At 44.7% G+C, this 23,323-nt stretch overlaps 1 protein-coding gene across 2 annotated transcripts; it reads left to right on the top strand.

Annotated features, from left to right (window-relative positions):
• The first annotated feature begins 1,628 nt into the window (after window positions 1–1,628).
• Window positions 1,629–18,584, top strand: LOC119842355 (BLCAP apoptosis inducing factor). Of its 2 annotated transcripts, none has more exons than XM_038370362.2 (2): window positions 1,629–1,824; window positions 18,130–18,583. In XM_038370362.2, the coding sequence occupies exon 2, from the start codon at window positions 18,248–18,250 to the stop codon at window positions 18,509–18,511; it is 264 nt and encodes an 87-aa protein (XP_038226290.1). In that variant the 5' UTR covers window positions 1,629–1,824; window positions 18,130–18,247; the 3' UTR covers window positions 18,512–18,583. The 2 variants fall into 2 exon arrangements, with proteins under 2 accessions (XP_038226290.1, XP_043351420.1); XM_043495485.1 differs by lacking the exon at window positions 1,629–1,824 and adding an exon at window positions 1,916–2,086 and having other exon boundaries at window positions 18,130–18,584.
• Window positions 18,585–23,323: the final 4,739 nt, after the last annotated feature.

A 23,323-nucleotide genomic window follows, 5' to 3' on the forward strand; every position in this document is an offset into this window, starting at 1 on the left:
CATTAGTCCCCAAATAGAGCTAAGGAGGATTCATAGCGGGACCTGTGATGTTAGCGCTGACAGCAGCATGGCTCCTACTGGGATAAGAGACCCACATATGAGACAATAATAGAATACATCATTGTGCATGGCACCACAGTAGCACTGCTGTAATTAAACTGACATTGATAATTACCTGCCGTATGGATTGGCAGAGGTCTCAGGTATGTAAATACAGACATCCTTGCTTTGTGCTGATGCCGAACAGCAGGTGTACAGACATTGATGGGGGAGGCTGTCCAGTTTGGTCAAGCTGGACAGTCTTTATGTAAAAGAATAAATGGACACAAATCAGAGGTCAAGAATTATAACATTCAAAAACCAGTCGGAGAACACTTCAATCTCTCCGGTCACTCGATTACAGACCTAAGAGTGGCTATTCTTCAACAAAAAAACTTCAAAAACAGACTCCAGCGAGAGACTGCTGAATTGGAATTAATTTGCAAACTGGATACAATTAACTTAGGCTTGAATAGAGACTGGGAGTGGATGGGTCATTACACAAAGTAAAATTATTTTCCCATGTTATTTCCCCCACCGCACCCCCCACTGTTCCTCAGACGTTCTTGTCAACTGCTGGAAATGGCCCACCTTGATTATCACCACTAAAGGTTTTCTTCCACTTCTTTCCCCTCCTGCTGGTAATAGCTCATCTTAAGTGATCACTCTCCTTACAGTGTGTATGATAAAATCCATTGTTTCATGTTCTCTGTGTGTCTATATAAATCTCCCCGCTGTATTTTCCACTGAATGCATCTGATGAAGTGAGCTGTAGCTCACAAAAGCTTATGCTCAAATAAATTTGTTAGTCTCTAAGGTGCCACTCGTACTCCTTTTCTTTCTGATGTAAATTGGTGTGCCTTCATTAAAGTCAATTACATTATGCCAATTTGCATCAACTGAGAATCCATCCCCATATCTATTATGCAAGCTATGCAACGATAGTCAACGCTCATGTTTCTGGCTATAAACTGTTTTGGATTTTTCCCATGTACTGCATTGCACGAGTGATATGAATTGCGTGTGTGGTGGTGGGGATTGTGTATGAGGTTTTCTAAAGCCTGGAGTTCCCTGGGGACTGGATATCAAGCGATGCTCCCCTGGAGCTGACCCAATATGAGCCACCAACACCCCACGCACGATTGCATGCTCCATTGCAGGGCGTGTAGGAAGGCAGGCTGCGGCCTCCAGCTTTCCAAAATCGGATCTTTAATATCCCTTGAGAAATGTGTTTATTAATTTTAAAAAAATGCACCATTGCAATGGTGCTTGAGGAGGGTTATGCTGTAGTAACCCAGACACGCACAGAGATCTATTCAATTAACAGGGCCACTTGAACGCCCCCCCAGCACTCTCGCCCCCCGCGCTTGAGAGAGGCCAGCCTGCTGCAGCTTCCCGCAGCAGGCTCCAGCGATCTCTGCGGCGCCCCCGGGCCCCTCGCACGCTGCATATTCACGAGCCCGGAATCTCCAGGCGGCACTCAGCTGGAGCTGTCCGTGGCGGTGCCTGATCAAAATACGCCCAGACCATCGACATGGGGCCAGGTTTCCCCGGGGAGCGCTGAGGAGGAGTAAAGGAGTGTGTTACCCACTGGGGGGGCAAGGCTACCGGGGTGAGGCGGCGCGGGATAGAGACAGGCAGTAGGAAGGGCAGCCCCAGAGGAGACCCCCGATTCGCGGGCAGAGAGCAGCCAGCTGGGGCCTGTGGGGGTGACGGACGCAGGCGCAGGGCAGAGCAGCAGCGGCACGGTCCGGGCCGCACAGAGCGCCATGGCGGAGTGCGCAGGTAACGGGGTCGCGAGCGTCCGCCCGCCCGGGGGCTTCTGAGGTCTAGGGCGGCCCCCGGCCCGGGGGAGGCAGGGTCCCCGCTGCAGACGGGCGGAGGGGGGCCCTGCCCGCCCCTGGGCCTGGCCTCGCCGGGGCTCCCTCAGCGCGTTGGGGTCCGCGGGCCCGCCGGGCGCGGCTCCCGTCACTCGCCCCGCCGCGCTGGCTCCGTGCCTCGGTCTCCCAGAGCCGGCGAGAGGGTCTCCCTTTGCTCGAGGGCGGTGGTGACTTCTGGAGCCCGGACTCCGCGCTGTCTCCCTTGCCTTGGGCTCTCCCGTGATATGTAACGGGGGGCGGGGCAGACTCCTGTTCTCTGCAAAGATCCGCTGTGGGGCCGTTAGAGGCTTTCCCCAGACCTGACATGCGAAGTGCAAGTGTGGCCCAGATAAGTGCGGCGTGAGGGGCTTGGAATGAGGCCTCTGTTGCCATTTCTTTGCTGATCCATTTGACGGATAGAAATACTTTCCCATCTTGGGATCATCTGTCATCTGGTTCTTTTCTTATCCCCTTCATGTCCCTTGGGTCTGTAGATCTCCCTTATTCCAGTTCTTGGCTTTCTATTTTTTTTTTTGTTTTTGTTTTTTAAAAACAAAAAAACCACAAATAACTGTGCACACCTCTCCTCATAAAAACTAGTCTGGGCTAAATTTGACAGTCACACAGCAGTAGATCTGTTTCCTGTTTATGTATTGTATCCAATTCCTTTGCTATTGCTGGACCGTGCTTGTAACTTGGCTGCTCTTTAGGGTGGCAAGGCAGTGCTGGTATGGCCCTCTGCACTGAACAAATATGTAGAAAATGTGTTTTAATGATAACAGGCATATAATTCATTTCAGTGGATGATATGTTAATCCTGCTGCTGAGAGGCAAGCATAGATGGATGACATGACAAATGATTAAATGTGCAGCTGTTTTGATGACTACTTTGATTTGATCTTTCTCCTTAAGATTGTGATAGGGAGACAGTACTGTCACCTGAAGCCCAATGGTGGGTTAATTATTTGTGTGGTAGTTCAGTGCGCTCTCAACATAACTTTTTTTTTAGTAATGCAATGATTATCTATAATTTACAGTGGAAAAATTAAAATGCATTTACTATTTTTTTCCATGCTGTCATTCTCTTCTACGTATCTCAGTCCTCTCTCTCTCTCTCTCTCTCTCCTTTCAGAGACAGGTAGATAGCATGAAGTGCCAATCTTAAGAACATAAGAATGGCCATACTGGGTCAGACCAATGATCCATCGAGCCCAGTATTCTGTTTTCTGATGGTGGCTAGTGCCAGATGCTTCAGAGGGAATGAACAGAACAGGGCACTTTCAAGTGATCCATCACTTGTCATCCAGTCCCAGCTTCTGGCACTTGGGGATTTAGGGACCCCATGGGATTGTGTCCCTGACCATCTTGGCTAATAGCCATTGATGGACCTATCCTCCATGAACTTCTCTAATTCTTTTTTGAACTCAGTTATGCTTTTGGGCTTCACAACACCCCATGGCAACGAGTTCCACATGTTGACCCTGTTGTGTTGTGACATGTTTGTTTTAAACCTGCTGCCTGTGTATTTCGTCGGCTGACCCCTAGTTATGTGAAGGGGTAAATAATACTTCACACCATTCATGATTTTATAGACTTCTATCATATTCCCGCATCATCTTTTTTCTAATATGTAGCGTCCCAGTCTTTTTAATCTCTCCTCTTACGAAAGCTGTTCCATACTCCTAATCATCTTGCCTTTCTCTGCACCTTTCCCACTTCTGATATATCTCTTTTTTGAAATGGGGTGACTAAAACTGAAGTGTTCAAGATTGGGTATGCTTTGGGTTTACATAGTGACATAATTATATTTTCTGTCGTCTTATCTATCCCTTTCCTAATGGTTCCTAACATTCTGTTAGCTTGTTTGACTGTCACTACATTGTGTGGACATTTTCAGAGAACTATGCATGATGACTCTAAGATCTTTCTTGAGGGGTAACAGCTAATTTAGATCCCATTATTTTGTATGTATGGTTGGAATTATTTTATCCAATGTGCATTTTTGCATTTATCAGCATTGAATCTCATCTGCCATTTTGTCACCCAGTTTTGTGAGATCCCTTTGTAACTCTTTGCAGTCAGCTTTGGACTTAACTGTCTTGAGTAATTTTGTATCGTTTGCATATCTTGCCGCCTCACTGTTCGTCCCCTGTTCCAGATTACTTATGAATATGTTGAACATCACAGATCCTTGGGGGACCCTGCTATTTACCCTTCTCAACTTGTAAAAACTGACAATTTAGTCCTATATCTATATCTATCTATCTATATATATACCAGTTAGCGATCCATGAAAGAACCTTCCCTCTCATTCCATGACAGTTTAGTTCGCTTAAGAGCCTTTGGGACCTTGTCAACAGCTTTCTGAAAACCAAAGTACACTGTATCCATTGGAAAAAGAAAAGGAGTACTTTATTCATAGATTCATACATACTAAGGTCAGAAGGGACCATTCTGATCATCTAGTCTGACCTCCTGCACAACGCAGGCCACAGAATCTCACCCACCCACTCCTACGAAAAACCTCACCTATGTCTGAGCTATTGAAGTCCTCAAATCGTGGTTTAAAGACTTCAAGGAGCAGAGAATCCTTGTGGCACCTTAGAGACTAACAAATTTATTTGAGCATAAGCTTTCGTGAGCTGCAGCTCACTTCATCGTATTCACTGGATCACCCTTGTGTGCATATTTGTTGACTTCCTCAAAGAATTTTGATAAGTTGCTGAGGTATGATTTCCTTTTATAAAAGCCATATTGATTCTTCCCTACCATATTATGTTCATCTGTATGTCTGATAATTCTATTCTTTACTAGTTTCAACCAATTTGCCTGGTCCTGAAGTTAGGCTTATGGGCCTGTAATTGCCAGGATTGCCTCTGGAGCCTTTTTAAAAAATTGGTGTTATATTAACTATCCTTCAGTCATCTGGTACAGAGGCTTAAGTCGACCTATGTTAGGTTGACTTAACAGCCACTGCAGTAATTACTGCAGTGGCAGATGTCCACAGTACCCTCCTGTCCGCAGTGCTTGTCCTCGACAGGATCACTTCCACCGACTGAAGAGGGGAAGCATGTGTGTGTGTGGGGGGGGGGGGGCGGGGACAGCTCCACACTGGGAGCCTAGCTGGGGGCATTGGGCAGCCACCTAGGGCCTCTCACCTCCAGCAGGTAGATCCGCAGTTGGAGTCCATTTGGTTTCCATGCTCCAGGTGGGGAGCTGGGACCCTGGGGGGCAGCAGGGCTCCTGGCGGGGAGTTGGCAGCAGCCTGGCTGGGGAGGCCAGGAGTTGAATGACGCCGACAGCCCATGTAAGGAATGCAATATTGCCCTAACTACACTGACATAAGCCCTACACCTCTCAGTATAGTAGGGCACTTACATCAGACGGAGTAAGGCTGTAATGTAGGCACTGTTATAGTTAGATTGACGTAAGCTGCCTTATGTTGACCTAACTCTGTAGTGTGGACCACGTCTAATTCTTTCAGTAGAATTATTCATAAAAGGTAAAGAAATGTGGGGGTGGAGTTTTATTGCACCTGACAAAACAGAAGTATCTGTAAACCAATGGTTTGAGTAGCTAGTGGCATGTTCTCTTTTTGGAGTGGTTATGCTGGTTATGAAAACTACAGTTTCTCCTTTATATAGATAGTACCAAAACTCTATTCATGCATGTTTTCTTTTTCGTTCTTCCTGACCCACTCAACATGGAGAAGCATAACTTCCTCCTAGGGTTGCTTCTCTCCTAACTAAGTACCTTGGATAGTGTGTGTGCCATTGAAATAGCCTATATTTTTGGTGTTGGGGAAGGTAATACTAGGCAGCTCTCTGTATTCTGTAATCTGAAACCTGCATTGAGTACATGCTTTACTCTTTCTCCTGCTTAGTACAGAGTCTGGCTCATGTCTGAACAGATGCACAATTAAAATGTTAGGAGTTTGAGAGCTCAGAGAAATGGAGTGTGTGATGGGGGTCGATCCTTGTCTGGAAACTGAACATTTTGAGTCTTGATGGTAGGTAGTCCCTCTGGGAGAATGGAGGCAGGGACACCTATGGTCAGGATCAGCCAAAGAACATAAGTACTGCCCCCAGAAATCACTCCTCTTCAAGGGATTGAAGAATTAAAAAAACAAAACAAAAAAAATACACTTCCCCCAACAATGCCAAAAAAAAGAGGGGGTGGGCTCCTTGTGGAATGCCAGATAAGCCATTCTGCTACTGACTGGGCTAAAACTGAACCTGCTCCCTGAAACTTGTCACTTGTACTTTCCGGGTTCACTTTTAATTTTTTCTTGGAGTGGTTTGGGTGTCAGTGTGTGCATTACTAGGAATTGTAGGCCCCATGTGTTTTGGGTGCTAAACTGTGTATGAGGACCGATTTAAGAATTGTTCTTAAACACGCTCTAGCCACTATGGCCTGAGACAAAATCTTCTGTTAAAAGAAAAACCTGTGCTACACAGAGATCTAATTTAGAACATGGTCCTGACAAGGCTTTTATTCCAGCCAAACTGTAGTAAAAAGAAACTGTATTGTAGGTAAGCTGTATAGGAAGGGATCTTATAGTGAGCCCCTGAAGTGACTTGATATAGTGAACACAGGGCAGGGAGTTAGTGACACAATCAGGACTTCGGGCAAGTCACTTAGTCTCATTTTCCCCATCTATAAAATGGGGAGAATGTTCTTACCTCTTGGGGGTGCTGTGTGAGAATGGATTGATGTTCATAATATGTTTTGAACATGTAAATCTATATGTAAGTGCTTGGTTGTGCAGTTCTGGCATGAGTATATGTGAACTTTGCAGAATTAACTTGGGAGATCTCATTTACTCGAGACACCTGGTGCCTCTAAATTCCAGGGAGAGGTTTGGATTTCTAAAAAGCTGAATAGTTGACCAACTTCTTGCTGGTACATGAGTGATCTCTTGCTGTAAAGCCTTTCAACTGTCAAACTGGGTGTCAACTTGACTACCATGCTGGGAGGGAACCTAAGTTTTGTCTTCCCTCTGGACCAACACCTGCTTAACAGCAACCCTAATGAGGGCTGAATAAGATTACCACTGAGCGCTTCCTTGGGGTGTTCAGTGGGGATAATCAGAGCTGACTTTCACTAGTCGGGGTAAGTAAAGCCCTAAGGTAATTGGGAGTGGCACACTCTCTCTGCAGAAGAGAGGTGATATAAAATGGGTATCCATGGACTAATATATAGGGACTATAGCTTAATGAATACCTTACAACTAAAGTTATGATGAATTAAGCCTTTTCTGCTTGTAGACTATCCAGGAATAGATCACAAGCTCATCAAATGTATTTATTCTCATAGCTTTTTGAATACTTCATTGCAAATACTTAAAATTTGAGCAGTGCTGGTTACTTTTGACTGGTTAGATAATTCATAATATTGTTTTTGTTCCTGACTCCCTCAATGTGCAAGTACTTATGCATGTGAATCTTAAAATTGTTCCTGTTAAGTTAGACCTTGGTGGTTTGAATAACAGAATCATAGAAACATAGAGTTGGAAGGCACCTCAAGAAGTCAAGTCCATGTCCCTGCGCTGAGGCAGGACCAAGTAAACCGAGACCACCCCGATAGGTGTTCTTATAACATGCCCTGTCCTCCTCACTGTCTGCCATCTCTGACAGAAGCATGGAGCTTGCACAGCTCTGCATTATTGTAAGTGTTGCACGTGATTCTCTGGTATTTGCAGATCTGTAAGAATAATCGAATCAGTGGGGAACATGAGAGTTTCTTGGAGGATAGGCTGCTGTGAGATGTAGTGAGAACCAATTCAAAGTTGTTGGTGCCATTTACAGAGCAGCTGAAGATGGTGGAGTGCTACTTCTGGGTCTGAGAAACAAGCACTGACTGGTGGGATCGCATCGTAATGCAGGCTTGGGGTGACAAGCAGTGGCTACAGAACTTTCGGATGTGCAAGGCCACATTCCTGGATCTGTATACCAAGCTTGCCCCAGCTCTCCAGCATAGGACGCTGAAATGAGATCTGCACTGACAGAGAAGAAGCAAGTGGTGATCGCACTGTGGAAACTTGCACGGCCAGATTGCTTCCAGTAGTAATGAGAAATAATTTTGGAGTTGGAAAATCCACTGTGGGGGCCATTGTCCTGATAGTGTTCAGGGCCATTAATCGTCTCTTGCTACACAGGACAGTGACTCATGGCAATGTGCAGAACACAGTGGATGGATTTTGCAGCATTGCAGTGATAGATGGCATACACATCCCTATTTTGGCACCAGACCACTTTGCCACAGAGTACATAACAGTGCTCCCTTCCTACGGTTATGCAAGCATTGGTGGATCACAAGGAATGCTTCACCGACATTGGCTGGTTAGGGAAGTGCATGACATTCACATCTTTAAGAACACAGGACTGTTCAGAAAGCTACAAGGAAGGACTTTCTTTCCCAACTGGCAGATTACCATAGGTGATGATGAAATGCCAGTAGTGATCCTAGTGGACTCAGCTTATCCCTTGTTTCCTGGCTCATGAAGCCATACACCGGCCACCTTGAGAGCACCAAGGAAAGATTTAACTACTGGCTCAGCAGGTGCAGAATGACAGTTGAATGCGCTTTGGTAGATTGAAGGGATGTTAGTATTTACTCTCAAGACTGGATTTCAGTGAGAAAAATATCCCACTGGTTATAGCTAGGGCCCTATCAAATTCTTGGCCATGAAAAACATGTCACAGACTGTGAAATCTAGTTTCCCCCCATGAAATCTGGTCTTTTGTGTGCTTTTACCCTATACTACACGGATTTCATGGTGGAGACCAGCATTTCTCAAATTGGGGGTTCTGACCTGAAAGGGAGTTGCAGGGGGGTGTCACAAGATTATTTTAGTGGGGTCATGGTATTGCCACCCTTACTTCTGTGCTGCCTTCAGAGCTGGACAACCGGAGAATGGTGGCTGTTGGCCAGGCGCCCAGCTCTGAAGGCAGTGCTCCGCCAGCAGCAGCACAGAAGTAAGGGTGGCAATACCATATCATGCCATCCTTACTTCTTTGGTGCTGCTGGCAGCAGTTCTGCCTTCAGAGCTGAGCTCCTGGCCAGCAGCCGTCGCTCTCCAGCTGCCCCACTCTGAAGGCAGCACCACTCCCAATAGCAGCACAGAAGTAAGGGTAGCAGTGCTGCAGATCTCCCCCTACAATAATCTTGGGACCCCCCCCACTCCTTTTTGGGTCAGGACTCCTACAATTACACCTCCTTGAAATTTCAGATTTAAATAGCTGAAATCATGAAATTTACGATATTTAAAACCCGATGACCATGAAATTGACCAAAATGGACAGTGAATTTGGTAGGTCCTAGTTAAAGCTGCCTGGTGTTCTGGATAATATGAGTGAAACAAAGGGGAAAAGTTGCTGCTGGGGCAAAGGGTCGAGATGGAGTAGCTGTCTGCAGTGTTTGAGCAGCCAGATACAAGGAACTTGTACAGCTCAGGGAGGCTTTGAAAGAGCATTTAAACAGTAAGCCACAGTAATGAGTTGTGGTGTACTGTGCTCTACCAGGCCCTGCTGTTTTGGGGCCTGTTAAGAATTGTGTGGCGCTTGGTGTACATCTATGAATATACCACTGTCAGTGCACCTATGATATCAAATGCTATACATTTGATATTACACTGTTTGCCACTGATCCTATGAGTTGTTACACTGTACAGTAACAAGTGGGTGATTTCAGAACTGCTTGGCACTCTGCAGCATATATTTGTGAACTAATAAAAATGAATTATTTTCCAAATAATAGAATTTTATTCAGTAATAGAACCAGTGTAAAGAAAAGTCTGTGGAACTTAAAAGCAAATACATTAAAAACTTGTGTTCTGTTCCATTAATTTTATTAACAATGGGAAAGAACATCCATGGCCATTTTACATCCACATACAGCAACTGTGGCATTCACAGGTCAGTGTATGTGAAGCATTGGTTGTCCTTTAATGTCACCCAGGTGGAATGTTGGGTAGGGAAGAGGCCTCTGAAAACACCTGGTATGTAGGGGTGTGTGCGTGCACATTGTAATTAGGTTCTCCAGGGCCTGCAAAGGAGGTGAGCCCAGAATTGTTGAACCTGTAGGTCCACAAGAGTCTGCAGCATCTGTTTGCTGCCAGTGAAGCCCCGTTATGTCCTGGTACATATACCTCTCTTTTTCCTGCTGGGACCCCTAGGCCTTTCTCTTGTCCACTCTTTCCTTCTCTGGGCTATCTGCAACATTCACCTTCCAGGCTCTTTGCTCATGGTGCGACGCAGCACTGGCTTGGAAACTCTCCCTGAACGCCTCTTCTTTTTCCTCCATATTTGGCTTAGTTGTTCAATGGGTGTTAAGGGGGAAGTCCTCAAAGCCGCAATGACAAAAGCTGCTGATAAAACACAGAGCTATAGTTCCAATGTAAAGTGAAAGCTAAGATTCAGAACTCTTTCCTTGTTCCTGCAATGTTTTAAACAAGACAGGTATATTGACGCTTCTGCTTTGGAGTGCTTGAGCAAGCCACTGCTCTCAGGACCAGCCATAGTGAGTATGGCCCTCCAGGGGTGAGGAAAACGAGGCAAATGCTTGGTTGTATGAAACTAAGAGTATAGGGTATTGGTACTGAATACTAGTACCATATTCCACAGGCAGTGATGATTTTAGCTGATATTTCACTCCTGAAGGTAACAAAGGCACGGAAAGCACAAGTGCTGGTGGTGTCCCAAAGTTGCACAGATCTGTATGCTGCTAGTCTGTGTGCTGCAATGGTGCCTGCTGAAGTTAGCATTGACTAGTGTGGGAGAAGTGTCCTGTGATAGAGGAAGAAATAAGGCTGCCATCATAGAAATGTTTGGGAGAGGATTGCAGAGTACCTCTGTCATAAATATAAAGGGAAAGGTAACCACCTTTCTGTATACAGTGCTATAAAATCCCTCCTGGCCAGAGGCCAGACCCTTTCACCTGTAAAGGGTTAAGAAGTTAAGGTAACCTCACTGGCACCTGACCCAAAATGAACAATGAGGGGACAAGATGCTTTCAAATCTGGAGTAGGGGTGGGGTGGGGGAGGAAACAAAGGGTTCTGTCTGTCTGTCTGTGTGATGCTTTTGTTGGGAACAGATCAGAAATGCAAGTCTTCCAACTCCTGTTAAATTAGTAAGTAATCTAGCTAGAAAATGCGTTCGATTTTCTTTTGTTTAATGGCTGGTAGAATAAGCTGTGCTGGAGGGAATGTATATTCCTGTTTTTGTGTCTTTTTGTAACTTAAGGTTTTGCCTAGAGGGATTCTCTATGTTTTGAATCTGAGTACCCTGTAAGGTATTTACTGTCCTGATTTTATAGAGGTGATTCTTTTACCTTTTCTTTAATTAAAATTCTTCTTTTAAGAACCTGATTGATTTTTCATTGTTCTTAAGATCCAAGGGTTTGGGTCTGTATACCAATTGGTGAGGATTCTTATCAAGCCTTCCCCAGGAAAGGTGGGGTAGGGCTTGGGGGGATATTTTGGGGGAAGATGTCTCCAAGTGGTTTCTTTCCCTGTTCTTTGTTTTAAAACGCTTGGTGGTGGCAGCATACTGTTCAAGGACAAGGCAAAGTTTGTACCTTGGGGAAGTTTTTAACCTAAGCTGGTAAGAATAAGCTTACGGGGTCTTTCATGCAGGTCCCCACATCTGTACCCTAGAGTTCAGAGTGGGGAAGGAACCTTGACAACCTCCATGGAAGTTTCATCAAGATCTCTCAGGAGGATTCAAGGGACATCTCTGTACATAAACAAAATGCTCCGCATAGCCCCCTCCCTTACCTAACTTTACAGGGGAATGAAAAACAAATAACAGCGCTACCTCTTTGTTGTACCACTACCTCTTCTAGTACAAGCAAATTAATGAAAAGTCAATAGCTGTGTCCTGTTAATTTGGAGGTGTCATCACTGTAATGTACCCACTTACACAGGGTTCCTTCCCCTGCATTAGGCTCGCCCATTCTCAACTGATTGGAGTGCTGTGGAGTCTCAAACAGGTCCTATCTTGTGGCATAGCAGGACCCCCAGGTCGCATGTCCCCCATCATCCTTGCTGCTCATGGCTTGGGCTCTCTGGAAGTATCTGTTGTGGTGTGCAGGGTGATGGTAGGATCTCTGCCAAATATGGCTTGTAGCTCTTTGTAAAAATGACAGGTCTGCGGCTCAGCACTGGATTGACTGTTGACCTCCCTAGCCTTCTGATATGCCTGATGTAGTTCCTTCCCTTTCACGTGGCACTACTGCTGGTCCCTTTTGTACCCCATCTCCTGAGCAGTCTGCTCATAGATATCCACGTTTCTATGGTTGGTCCGTAGCCGTGCTTGCAAAGCTCCTTCTCCCCACAGGCCCAGGAGATCCAGTATCTCCTGTCTACTTCAAGTGGAAGTGCGCCTGGAGCATGTAGCCAGCCTGGTCAGCTAGGGAGTTTTATGCAACAATGGAGAGCTGCTAGGTGTTCCCGCCAACTGGAACAATCAAGAAAAGGCACTTCAGAAATTCACAAGGGGAAGGGGAGGCCTTCTGGTCTCCATGACTTGTCGGCAGTGGAGTTCACAGTTGTGACCAGAGCAGTCAGTGTCAGTCATTGTGGGACAGCTGCTGAAGAACTGTTAGGGTCAACATAAGTAAAGCAGTGTTTATATTCACACTGTGTGGAGCTCAGTACATTGACCATGGCTCAGCGCCCCTTATGGAATTGGTGTTACTATGTTACTGTAACAAGATGCTTACATCAGTAGGAGACAAATTTTAAGTGTAGACACATGTGCAGCTAGGTTGATGCAAGGTGGTTTATGTTGACCTAACTTTGTAGTGTAGACCAGGCCTCAATCTCGTTTGTTGCAAATTAAGCCCATTACTACTTCAAGTGGATATGGAGAACACCCTTTTATAACAATCCTTAATGTATTTGAAGATTATCAGGTGCTCTCTCCACTTTCTTTTCTCAAGACTAAACATGCCCAGTTTTTTTTAACCTTTTCTTATAGGTCAGGTTTTCTGGACCTTTCATCATTTTGTTGCTCTCCTCTGGACTCACCCAATTTGTCCTCTTTCCTAAAGTGTGGTGGCTATAATTGGACGCAGCTGAGGCCTCACCTATGCTGAGAAGAAAGGAATAATTACCTCCTATGTTTTCCACATGACACTCCTGTTAGTGGACCCCAGAATTTTAGCTTTTTTCTCAGCTGCATCACGTTCATATTCAGTTTGTGGTCTACTATAACCCCCAGATCCTTTTCAGCAGTACACTTAGCCTGTTGTTCCCATTTTGTAGTTGTGCATTTGATCTTTTTTCTTCTTAAGTGTAGGACTGTATACTTGTCATTATTGAATTTAAATTTGGTTGATTTCAGACCAATTCTCCAATTTGCCAATATCATTCTTCAAAATGCTTGCAACTCTTCCCATCTTGGTATCATCTTCAAATTTGATGTGTACTCTCCACTCAATCATCCATGTCATTAATGAAATTATTGAGTGATACTGGACCTGGGACATACCCCGTGGGTCCCCACTGGATACATCCCCCAAATTTGACAGAGAACCATTGATAACTACTCTTTGAGTACGGTTTTTCAGCTAGTTGTGATTCCCCTTTTAGTTATTTCATCTAGACCACATTTCCCCTGTTTGCTTATGAGACTGTCATGTATGACTGTCAGAACCCTTACAAAAATCAAGATACATCTCATCTACTGCTTCTCCCAATCCACCAGGCCAGTAACCTTGTCAAAGAAGGCAATTAGATTAATTTGGGAATCATTTTTTGTTGACAAATCCATGCTGGCTATTCCCATAACCCCATTATCCCCTTGGTGCTTAAATGTTGTTCATGGGAGCAAGTAGAAAGAATGTGAGCATGACTGGCGTGGATTCATTAATGAGCATGAGCGACTGTCTGTGGAAAACCATTTGTATTTGCTTAGCTCTGATGTGGTGGGTGGCTCAGACCCTGAGGGTATTACAGGAGCTCTAGGATAGGAGACTCCAATGCGCTGCCTGGAGATCATAGAAAGAAACAGTGAATTGTTGAGTGCAGTGAGAATGTCAGGCAGTTTTTTGTGCGCCTCTGACTTGGGGTGTAAAGTTAAACTTAGTGATCCTAACAGCTGTGACGGTTTCAGAGGAGTCACTGTTTCTGGAATGACTAACAAGAGTGGCTGACAGATGAGAGTGACTATAAGGACTGCAATCTGTAAAGATGACAGTGCATCATCTTATCCAAGGAGTCAATGAAAGATGAGTCTGAGGTGAATGAGATCAGCAGGTTTGGAAGAAGCAGGATGCCATTGTGAGAAGGGGAAGCACAGACAATGAAATATTGGTGTATGGCAGTTAATAACTTGCTGTCAGTACCTGGCAATCTACTCCTCTTGGTCAAGAGCAGATAACTGTAGCTTCCTTGAGGAAAAAGAGAAAATTGGGTGGGGATTTGGTGTGCTTGCTGTGTCCCTGCCTCAGACTATTGCTTAGGAGTCTAGGCAGAGTTGGACACTTCTAAAATACTCTTGTAACTTAGATAAGAAATTGTGTGTCAAAGACCACAAACAAAATTAGTATTTCACCTTTTAGTAAAAGAAAGGTGATATGGCTAAGATGACCAAAGTCCCCATGGGACACTCTCATAGCCACATTGGACTTGGGTGGGTGGGGGAAAAGAGGTGGAAAAAAGTACTTGTTACTGTTAACAGCTGATCCACCAACCAGGGAAGGTGGAATCCATGCTCAAGACTAATGCGTAATTCTAGTTCCTTTGCTCAAAGCTCTTATGTTTTGAATCTTGGTGTCTCAATAAAGCAACCCAATATAGTCTCACTACCCCTCAGGGTCGTACATTAGCATTTGTCTCCAGGACTTCACAGCCCTACTCTGCTGAGGTTTCTCTCCAGCCAGCTTCTGCTCCCTGTAGGTGTCTTCTTGTCATGCTTTCCACCTGATGGGTACAGGGTACAGAGATCGCCCCCTTCCTCTGGCTGCTTCTCTGCCTAAGAGAGAGTGCCTTTAGGCACATGACTAGGAGCAAACATGTGACCTACAACTACAGCTCTCAGCCTTAAAGGGCTGTACCATGTGCTTCAATACACTGAAATCCATTGGTGGAAATAGTGATTTTTGTGTATACTTTATATAACGTTAAGCTTATAACGTGCTTTGGGGAGTACATGAGGACAAAAGTTGCTATATAAGTAACAATAAGATTCATGTTGTGCATATGATATGGAGCAGTTTAGAAGGATTCAAGGAGAGCACTGACTTACCACAATTGTTTTACTGCCTACTATCTACCATATGTTTGAATAGATAGGAATGAAAAGCGAGTGTCTGAGTAGGGAGAAGAGCAGTGACTTAACTGCTCCACTCCCATGGGAGCTGAGCTGCTAGCTCACTTCTGTCAACACTTACCCTGGGGAGGAACTAACTAATACTTTGCTTCTATAATGACGTTCATCTGAGGTTCTCAACATGCTTTACAAAGGTTAATAGCCCTTCTGCACCTCTGTCATATAGGTAAGTATTATCTTATTAACTAACTATGGCCCATGGACACAGCCGGAAGCATGAATAAAAACTTGGGAGTCGGATTCCTATTTCTTGGCTCTAACCACTAGAAAATACTGACATGTAAAACAAACAACTAAGTAATTGTGAGGCCTGAAAATAAGCTCATTAGTTGTACTGATAAAATAACGCCCACCTCCCTGCTCTCTGCTGGACAGTACTCTCTCTCCTCTCCACCACACCCTCCCAGGATCAGCACCCCATGCTTTCTCCAGGAATACTCTAAAACACTGATGCTGATGTGCTGTCTGCCGGGATGGAGATGAATGGGCTGCCTCCTCTTTCATCACTATTAAAATGCACCCTCTCGCTGGTGGCATGGGGAGAATGTTGCATATGAGCCCGGAATCTGTTCCCAGCTTTTGCTGGAGGAGCAGGTACTCAAACATGCCTGGGAACTTCTTAATCTTTATTATGACTTCACTCTCTTTTGGCAGAAAACCATTTTCTTTGTGGCCGTGTTTTGACTTTTTCATGCAGCCCCATCTTCCCTCCTCATCCCCGCTCCCCTAGCCAGGAAATCCCATCCTTCTCTTCTAGTTTTAGCCAAGGGAATACGTTGTTTATCTTCTCAGCTTCTTTGTCCCACTAGTCCCCCTGCAACTACAGTTTCTATTCCTGCCTGGCTCGGCTCAGCCCTTCTTCCCTCTGACACAAAGAGAGAACCATGCAGCTTAGTGTTTGAAGGAAGAAGGATCTTTAGGACAAGCCTTTATAAACCAAGAACGTGTTTGCTCTGCATGAACATTAGAACCCCTTGCAGCTCTCTAACAGCTTGTCCTGTTGTCCTTGGTCACATTTTTCCCTTGCCCTTTTGTGCCTTGGTTGCCTGCCATCCCTTTCAGCTGTGCTGTATAAATGTAGTTATGAAGCACTGTGAGATGAAAGGTGCTGTATAAATGTTCTCATTAGCCCTGTGGAGAGATCTGCTGCCTGTGTCTTCATTTTTCCCTTTACCAGCACGGCACCTTGTGTGTATTGTTTCACCAAGATACTGACAAGGAATCAGAACCAGGACTAGTACCCTAATCCTATCGTTGACTTGCTCTGTGATCTTGCGTAAGTCTCAAAATCCTCTTTCTCTATCCATTTCCCCATCTGTAAACTGAAAATATATCCTCCTTTCTAAAGTACTTAGAATTTGTCATCCAAGGATCTGAATCTAGAGCTATGTATTCTAGCTTGAGCTGCTTAGATTGCTCACTGTGGCTGCTGCTGATCTGTTGAAGGGAGGAGTGAGTGCAACTTAGTATTCTGGTTGGCCACCCTCTCATTCAGATGCCTTCTCAAAACATGCTGCTTTCACGTGGTTTTATTATGATAATCCAAGGAAGGAAATTCTGTGTTTATGTATAAACACTATCATTTTGAGATTGTCCCATATCTGATCCATCAGTGTATTTTGTCTGATCTGAATGTGTGTTTCTGGCTTAGACTGTGTCTGCCTGAAGGATTTACAGTCTTTCTCATTGTAGTGTAGTGTGCATGCTGTCATCATTCAGAGTTTAGCTACACATGGCTTGAATTTCATGTTGCATGATTGGGATCTCTGCTGTCAGAATGCTGCATTAGAAGATGCATACTACGTTTGGGGCGGGGGGACTTCTTAATGGACCCATGTGTGTGGAGAGGAGATGGTACATGGATGGGTTCAAGATAAGTGTTTCAGCAATGTGTCCAAATGCCACAAAGGCATCTTTATCTGACCTCCACCCCAGCTTTCCCTTTTCTAAGATCTTAAGAAGTTGCTGAGAGAAACTGAGTTTCACTGTTGCTTTTTACCTCCTCCCCAAGGGCTTTCTTTGCAGTACCTGCATCTGTGTGAAATTGACTCTGGGTTTTCAGCTGCTGAGCAAAGGAATGACAAGCCGGACGGTAGAGCAGACTCGGTAGAATTCTCCCATTTTAAGTGCAGACAGGAAAGCAAGAAGCAACCTGGCAAAGGAGAGAGTCCCGTGATCCCATCCTCAGTTCAGATGTGAAGCTCTTATCAATCATCACAGTCCCACTCACGTGCCGTCAGCCTTATGCTGAACCACTTTTCCAGATGTGCCTATTAGACAGATGTGATTTCCCCTTTGGAAGCAAAATTAGATTCTGTTCCTTGTCTTCCATTACTTCCCACAAAACCACTGTACGGTGATCTTTGTAAAGTGTACTTGCTGACACCACGTTCCAAATCTCTTTGGACAGTTTCAGCTGAGCATACACATTAGTAGGAAAACCAACTGCTCTAGTCTTTCCCCATGGAATCCTTTGCTTTCCCTCTAGCCTCCCACACTGCACAAAGGGACTGGGTTTTTTACAACTTTGTTAGAATTTGAGCCAGTGACACAGATAATAGCTGGCCTTTGAGAAAGAAGCATTGACCAGGAAGTTAGACCAAATCCATCTCCTTGTCGATGCAGGCTTGCCCCTCCATTGTACATTTTTGTAATGTTTTATCTAATGTTATGTACTAGTTGGTGGTGTTTCCACCATTTCCCCGGGAGACTGTAGTGCAGCCTTAGATCTCAGTGTGAGGAATTCCTAATACTAAACCATGTTAAAACAATGCCGTGATTGTCAGTGTATAGTAGATTGGGAGCAAATAAGTGACTCGGTGTATGAGGAGAATTGGTGTTGGCCTCTCTAGCACATTACTCTAATCCCAACTGTTTTTCTTTTTTCTTTTTAAAGCTTTATCTTCACATTACAGAACAGTGTTGGGAATCCTGCTCACCTGAGGAGCTGCAGGAAAAAGTTCTAGGAGTGCTTCTGATTGCTGCTATCCCTGGGTCCCTGCCTGCCAGCCGCTATGTACTGCCTTCAGTGGTTACTGCCTGTCCTCCTCATTCCTAAGCCCCTCAACCCGGCTTTATGGTTCAGTCACTCAATGTTCATGGGCTTCTATCTGCTGAGTTTCCTCCTGGAGCGGAAGCCATGCACAATCTGTGCCTTGGTCTTCCTGGCAGCCTTGTTCCTCATCTGCTACAGCTGCTGGGGGAACTGCTTCTTGTATCACTGCAGTGGTTCCCAACTGCCCGAGTCTGCTCATGATCCCAGCATAGTTGGTACCTAAAAGTTCCTCCAGCTTGCTGACAGCTCTGGTTTTGCTTTTAAAGAGGGGGTTGGGGGGGGAGGGAGGGCTTGCTAGGCATGTGACTGGACTACAAGCAGCCTGTTTTTTATAACGTGTGTGGACTACTGCGGCAAATTCCTGACCAGCCCTCCTACTTTGCATATGATATTTGATGTCAGTTGTTTACTGTGTGAATTCTGGCACTGCTACCTGCTTTTAGAAGCAGAAGAGTTTTATGTTTTCCCTTCCCTTATTTCTGGGAATGTACACTGGCCCTCCCCTCTGAGAAGTGGTGGAAGGAGGACCTGTCCAGCTGTTGCGTGGTGGTCATCTGTGTTGGTCTCTCAATTGTCTGTATAAGGCCACAGCTGTCTCTGTGGGAGCCTTGGGCCCACCAATTCTGCTGAAGCAGATAGAAGAGTTTCCAGGTTGCTGTTTGCGGGGAAGCTAGTAGTCTTTGCACTGCTGTTCAAGGGGACTTGCAACAGCTAACAGATGCACTTAGCTGAAAGCTGCTGGAGCCAGAGACTGCTGAGTCGTCATCTTCTGCTCATCATGCCAAATTGAAAAATGTGCACTGCCCAACTGTTTTCTGAACTATTTGCATTCTCCCAGATCATAACTGAAAAAACTTGGAGTTGTCATGATGCTGCTTTTAAAGCGCTTCTCACAGGCATCAAAACCTGCCTCTCTCTGCTGGATTTCCAGTTTACTGAGGTCTTGACTCTTTGGATACAAAGCATGCTCTGCTGTGGTGTTTGGGGTTGTTTTAATTTCACTGTTAGTTTAAAACTGTCAGCATTCCTAGCTGAAATGATGAGGAGAGAACAGGGAGGGAGGATTCAAAGTTTTTAGTAAGCATGATGTGGGGTGGTTCAAAATAGCAAATGGTTGTATCCATTTAACTGACAGTGTTTGCAGGCCGGGGCTGTCTGTGCATTTTCTTTTGTCCTAAGCAAACCAGCCACTGGGAATGTGCAATGGAGGGAGGGAGCAATAAATGGCTAGTGAGCAGTCCTGGGATCTCTATTCTCTCCTGGCAGGCTGGTTTTGGGGAGCCGAAGGGAGGTTTCCCTAGTGGCACTTGCTGTACTGCTTTCTTTCCTGATCATCTGTTCCAATGCATAGCAGGAGCTCCCAGAGGAAATGGTGTTCCTTGCTGGGGCAAATGTTTGCTTGTGAGAAACTTAACCAGTTCTTGACATACACTGGGTCTATAAACTTTCAAAGTTATGTTCCTGTATGCCATCCATTTGTCTCCACACAAGCGTCTACTGGAGAACAGCAGAAATGGTTGCTGTTCTCTCATGGGACGTTAGAACGAAAACCAGCTGTGAAACTTCCAGACCATTGTATTGTTTGTTCACTGCACAGCTGTTAATGTTCAATAAAGCTTTATAAACTTTGGTCTAATGGACTTGTGCCAGTTGTGATGCATTCACTATCCCTGGACTAAGGCAGCTGAATGAGTAATGTTTTCTGACCTTTTCTGTCCCACTCCACATTCTGTTCTCAAAACAAGCTGCTGTAAAACCTCCAAAAAAGTGGTTCAGGAGTCTACACCAAGGTTTGTCCTGTGACACATAACTCCCCGAACACTGGTGCTGTCCATTGATTGATGTTGATTCAGGTTGTAGGGTTTAAACTGTTTTACACGTGGCTTTAGGACCTCATCCAAGTTGCAGCCCTGAACTCTGCGTGCGTGTGTTTGTTTTGACCTTCCCTTAGAGCTTGAAATCTAGTATTCAGGATATGGGCACATTAGCAAAAGTGAGACCTGTAATTCATGATATGCAGCACCACTGGTGGAAGTTGTAGTGAAGAGAGGTCTCTGGTACCTTTACTTGAAGAGTTTGATGACAAGTGGAGGCAATGCCTGAAACTGCCCCCCTGAGTACTTTCTGCATCATGGCGGCCATAGCTGTTACCACCACTGGAGCTGTGCTGGGGTGAAGTAATAAGGACCAATTTTTCCAATGTAGACTCAAGGTCAGTCAGCACTGTGGAGGCAACACAGCTTCTAGCAAGAGTGGTCAAAAAGTGTGGTGAGTGAGTGTGTTGGCACTATCCCTTTAAAATAGGATCCATTCCCCCACCAGGCTTGTCCAAAGGTACAGTGTGGGGCTTTGAGTTACAGAGGTCTGGAGTCATAGCGCGGTAGTGTAGACTAGCCCTACATCAGTGCAGCTGCAGCACATCTGGTGAAGACACGCTCTCCCCTTGGCATAATTACTCCACCTCAATGAGAGGCAGAAGCTATGGTGTCGGGACAACATAGCTATGAGGTTCTCCTGCCAACTTAGTGTGGTGGAGACACTGCTTTAAGTCTGTGTAACTTATGTTGCTCAGGGGGAAGAGGTGGCTTTTTAAAACCCAGAGCTAGGTAAGTTACATCTACTTAAGTGGTAGTGTAGACAGGCTTATAGCAAAAGCTGACATGAAACTTACTTTCAAAGTTTCAGTCTCTCTTCAGTGCAAAAATGGGTGACATAAGTGAAATATACCTAGCCTCAGACATTCTGAAATTAATTGCAAAGCACTGAGACCCCTTCCTTTTCACTGGTTTAAAAGAGTCCATAGAAATTATACTTGCCCAATTTATTTAAAAAAAAAAAACTCAAAAGCAAGAGCGAGAACACTGCAGAGGTGAGGAGTAAGGAGAGTTGTCTTCCAACTACTTAAAGTCCACAAGCATGGCAGGGAGATCTTAAAGTTGGTCAAATAGCAGAGGGTAATGGACTTTGAGACAGGAGCCATGATGGCTCAGGGGATAAGGTAGAATAGCAGAGATGCTCTCAACAATGTGTTTGTTTCAGTTCAGGTCAGTAGACTTATGAGCTGAGAGAAGTTCTGTGAGCTGTACGTTCTTACCCAGGTTGCAAAAGGAAGTGTCTATATCACACATCCTTCACATTTGGTACTGTTTTTGACAGCAGTCTCATCATCAAATAGGACAGGGAGACTGAAGTACTTTTGCTTCCTAAAGTGTGATCCCTTCCAGTTGAAAATCAAAGTATGTTGGCAAAGCACCAAGAAGGATTTTTCAAAATTGCTCACCTGTACCTGTCCTGTTACCAGAGGATTGCAGTTCTTGGAACCACCAGTCTGACACCTTTATAATAATAACTTCACATGCATGAAGCTAAGCTGCAAGGCTGCAGCATGATTATTCCAGCACTACCAATTTAAAGTATCCTGCTGACTAACACAAGGTACTGGGGCCCTTCTCATTGGTGAGATAAAAGAACCCTGCCACCATCACCTGTTCATATGCAGATACTCCAAGGGAGCGTAGTGCATCTGTTCTCTGATTGCAGGACTGCGCTGTCATGTACCGCAATAATCTTATGCGAGCTCACTCACATCTAACTGGCCAAATGAAGACACAACACTATTGCCCCAGGAGTTGTGTTCTGCTCAGTGAGTAAACCTTGATGGGAAACAGGCCTAGTACTAGTGAAATGCCTGCCGTTAGGCAGTTATGGTGTGAAGTGAATGAAAACTAATGCTTTTGCTCTGGAAATAACAATTATAGCTAGGATTGAATCAGCCCATGTAACTCTTAAAAATATATACACACACTTGGATGGTCTTTGCTAACTATGTCCAGTTTCACTCTGAGACGTACTTAAATATTTGTAAAGTTAAAGCCTCCTCTTGCACTAGAACATGCACCATCTTCAAGGGACACAAGATTTGGCCATTGTTTTGCCATAACTCACTGCACGGCTGGTTCACAATAGTTCCTTCGTACAATTTTGAATACAATAGCAGGTGAGACAGCTGTGAATTTCTTTATTTTAAGACTAGATTGGACTTGGATCAAATATTTAAAAATGAGGTTCTGACCATGCAGAACTAAAGATTTGTGTGTGCATGAGTTGGGGTGATGCTAAATTTATACTTAGAGTCCCAACCCAAAGCTGTTTACAGTTATATATTCCTCCCTCAGGTACGTACAGGTCCCCATTACCATAGTATCTCAGTCCTTTACAGTCTGTAGTGTACTTAGCCTCACCACATCCCTGTGAGGGTGTAGGGAAGTATTATCCTTTTTTTAAAGATGGGACACCAAAGCACTAGCGGCCAGATCCTCAAAGATATTTAAATACCTAAATATCTGAGGATTTGGGCCTAAGTCAGGGTCACCTAGAAAATCTATAGCACAGCAGAGAATTAAACCGGTGTCTTTAGAGTCCCATGCCCTAACCACTAGTCAGACCCTCTTTCCTCACTGTAGAACACCACCAAAATGCAGCCATGGGTGGAGGGTCTGCCAACCAGCCCACAATACTGTATAGAACAGTGAGGCTTGAGATATGGAGGATACCAACTCAAACCCCTAAACCCTAGGGTCTTTCCTTTCTATACACAGCTGACCAGATCTGTGTAAGGGTTCTTCTGAATCCAGTAGCATTGCTCTAATTTAAGATGCCTATATGAAACCATTTTATTCAGATGGACAAGCTATGTTCCATATCCTCTTAAGAACTCCTTAGCTGCCAGTGAATGCCATATGCCAGGGAGAGCTGAAATGAGAGACAAGGTATGAGTCTCTCTCTGTATATGTGCCATATACTTGTATATATTGTCCATGTACACATTCAGGAACACGCTTCTTCCCCGCCCCCTCAAAAAAAAAACCAAACAAAAAACCATTAGGCTAGCCCTGGAGACATGAATTGAGAGTTTATGGTGGTAGTACCATTCTAACATTGCAGTACACAACTGGGCCGCTTTGTGGCACCAAATATTTTCTTTAATATTTGTATTTTGGAATATTACCCTTGTAGCCTTTAATTTTAATGTAAA

The sequence above is a fragment of the Dermochelys coriacea genome, chromosome 13 (genome assembly GCF_009764565.3).
Source record: "Dermochelys coriacea isolate rDerCor1 chromosome 13, rDerCor1.pri.v4, whole genome shotgun sequence".
Taxonomy (NCBI): domain Eukaryota; kingdom Metazoa; phylum Chordata; order Testudines; family Dermochelyidae; genus Dermochelys; species Dermochelys coriacea.

Excerpts from the sequence above, each read along its gene's own strand:
- LOC119842355 (XM_038370362.2), top strand. The coding sequence starts at position 18,248 with ATGTACTGCCTTCAGTGGTTACTGCCTGTCCTCCTCATTCCTAAGCCC.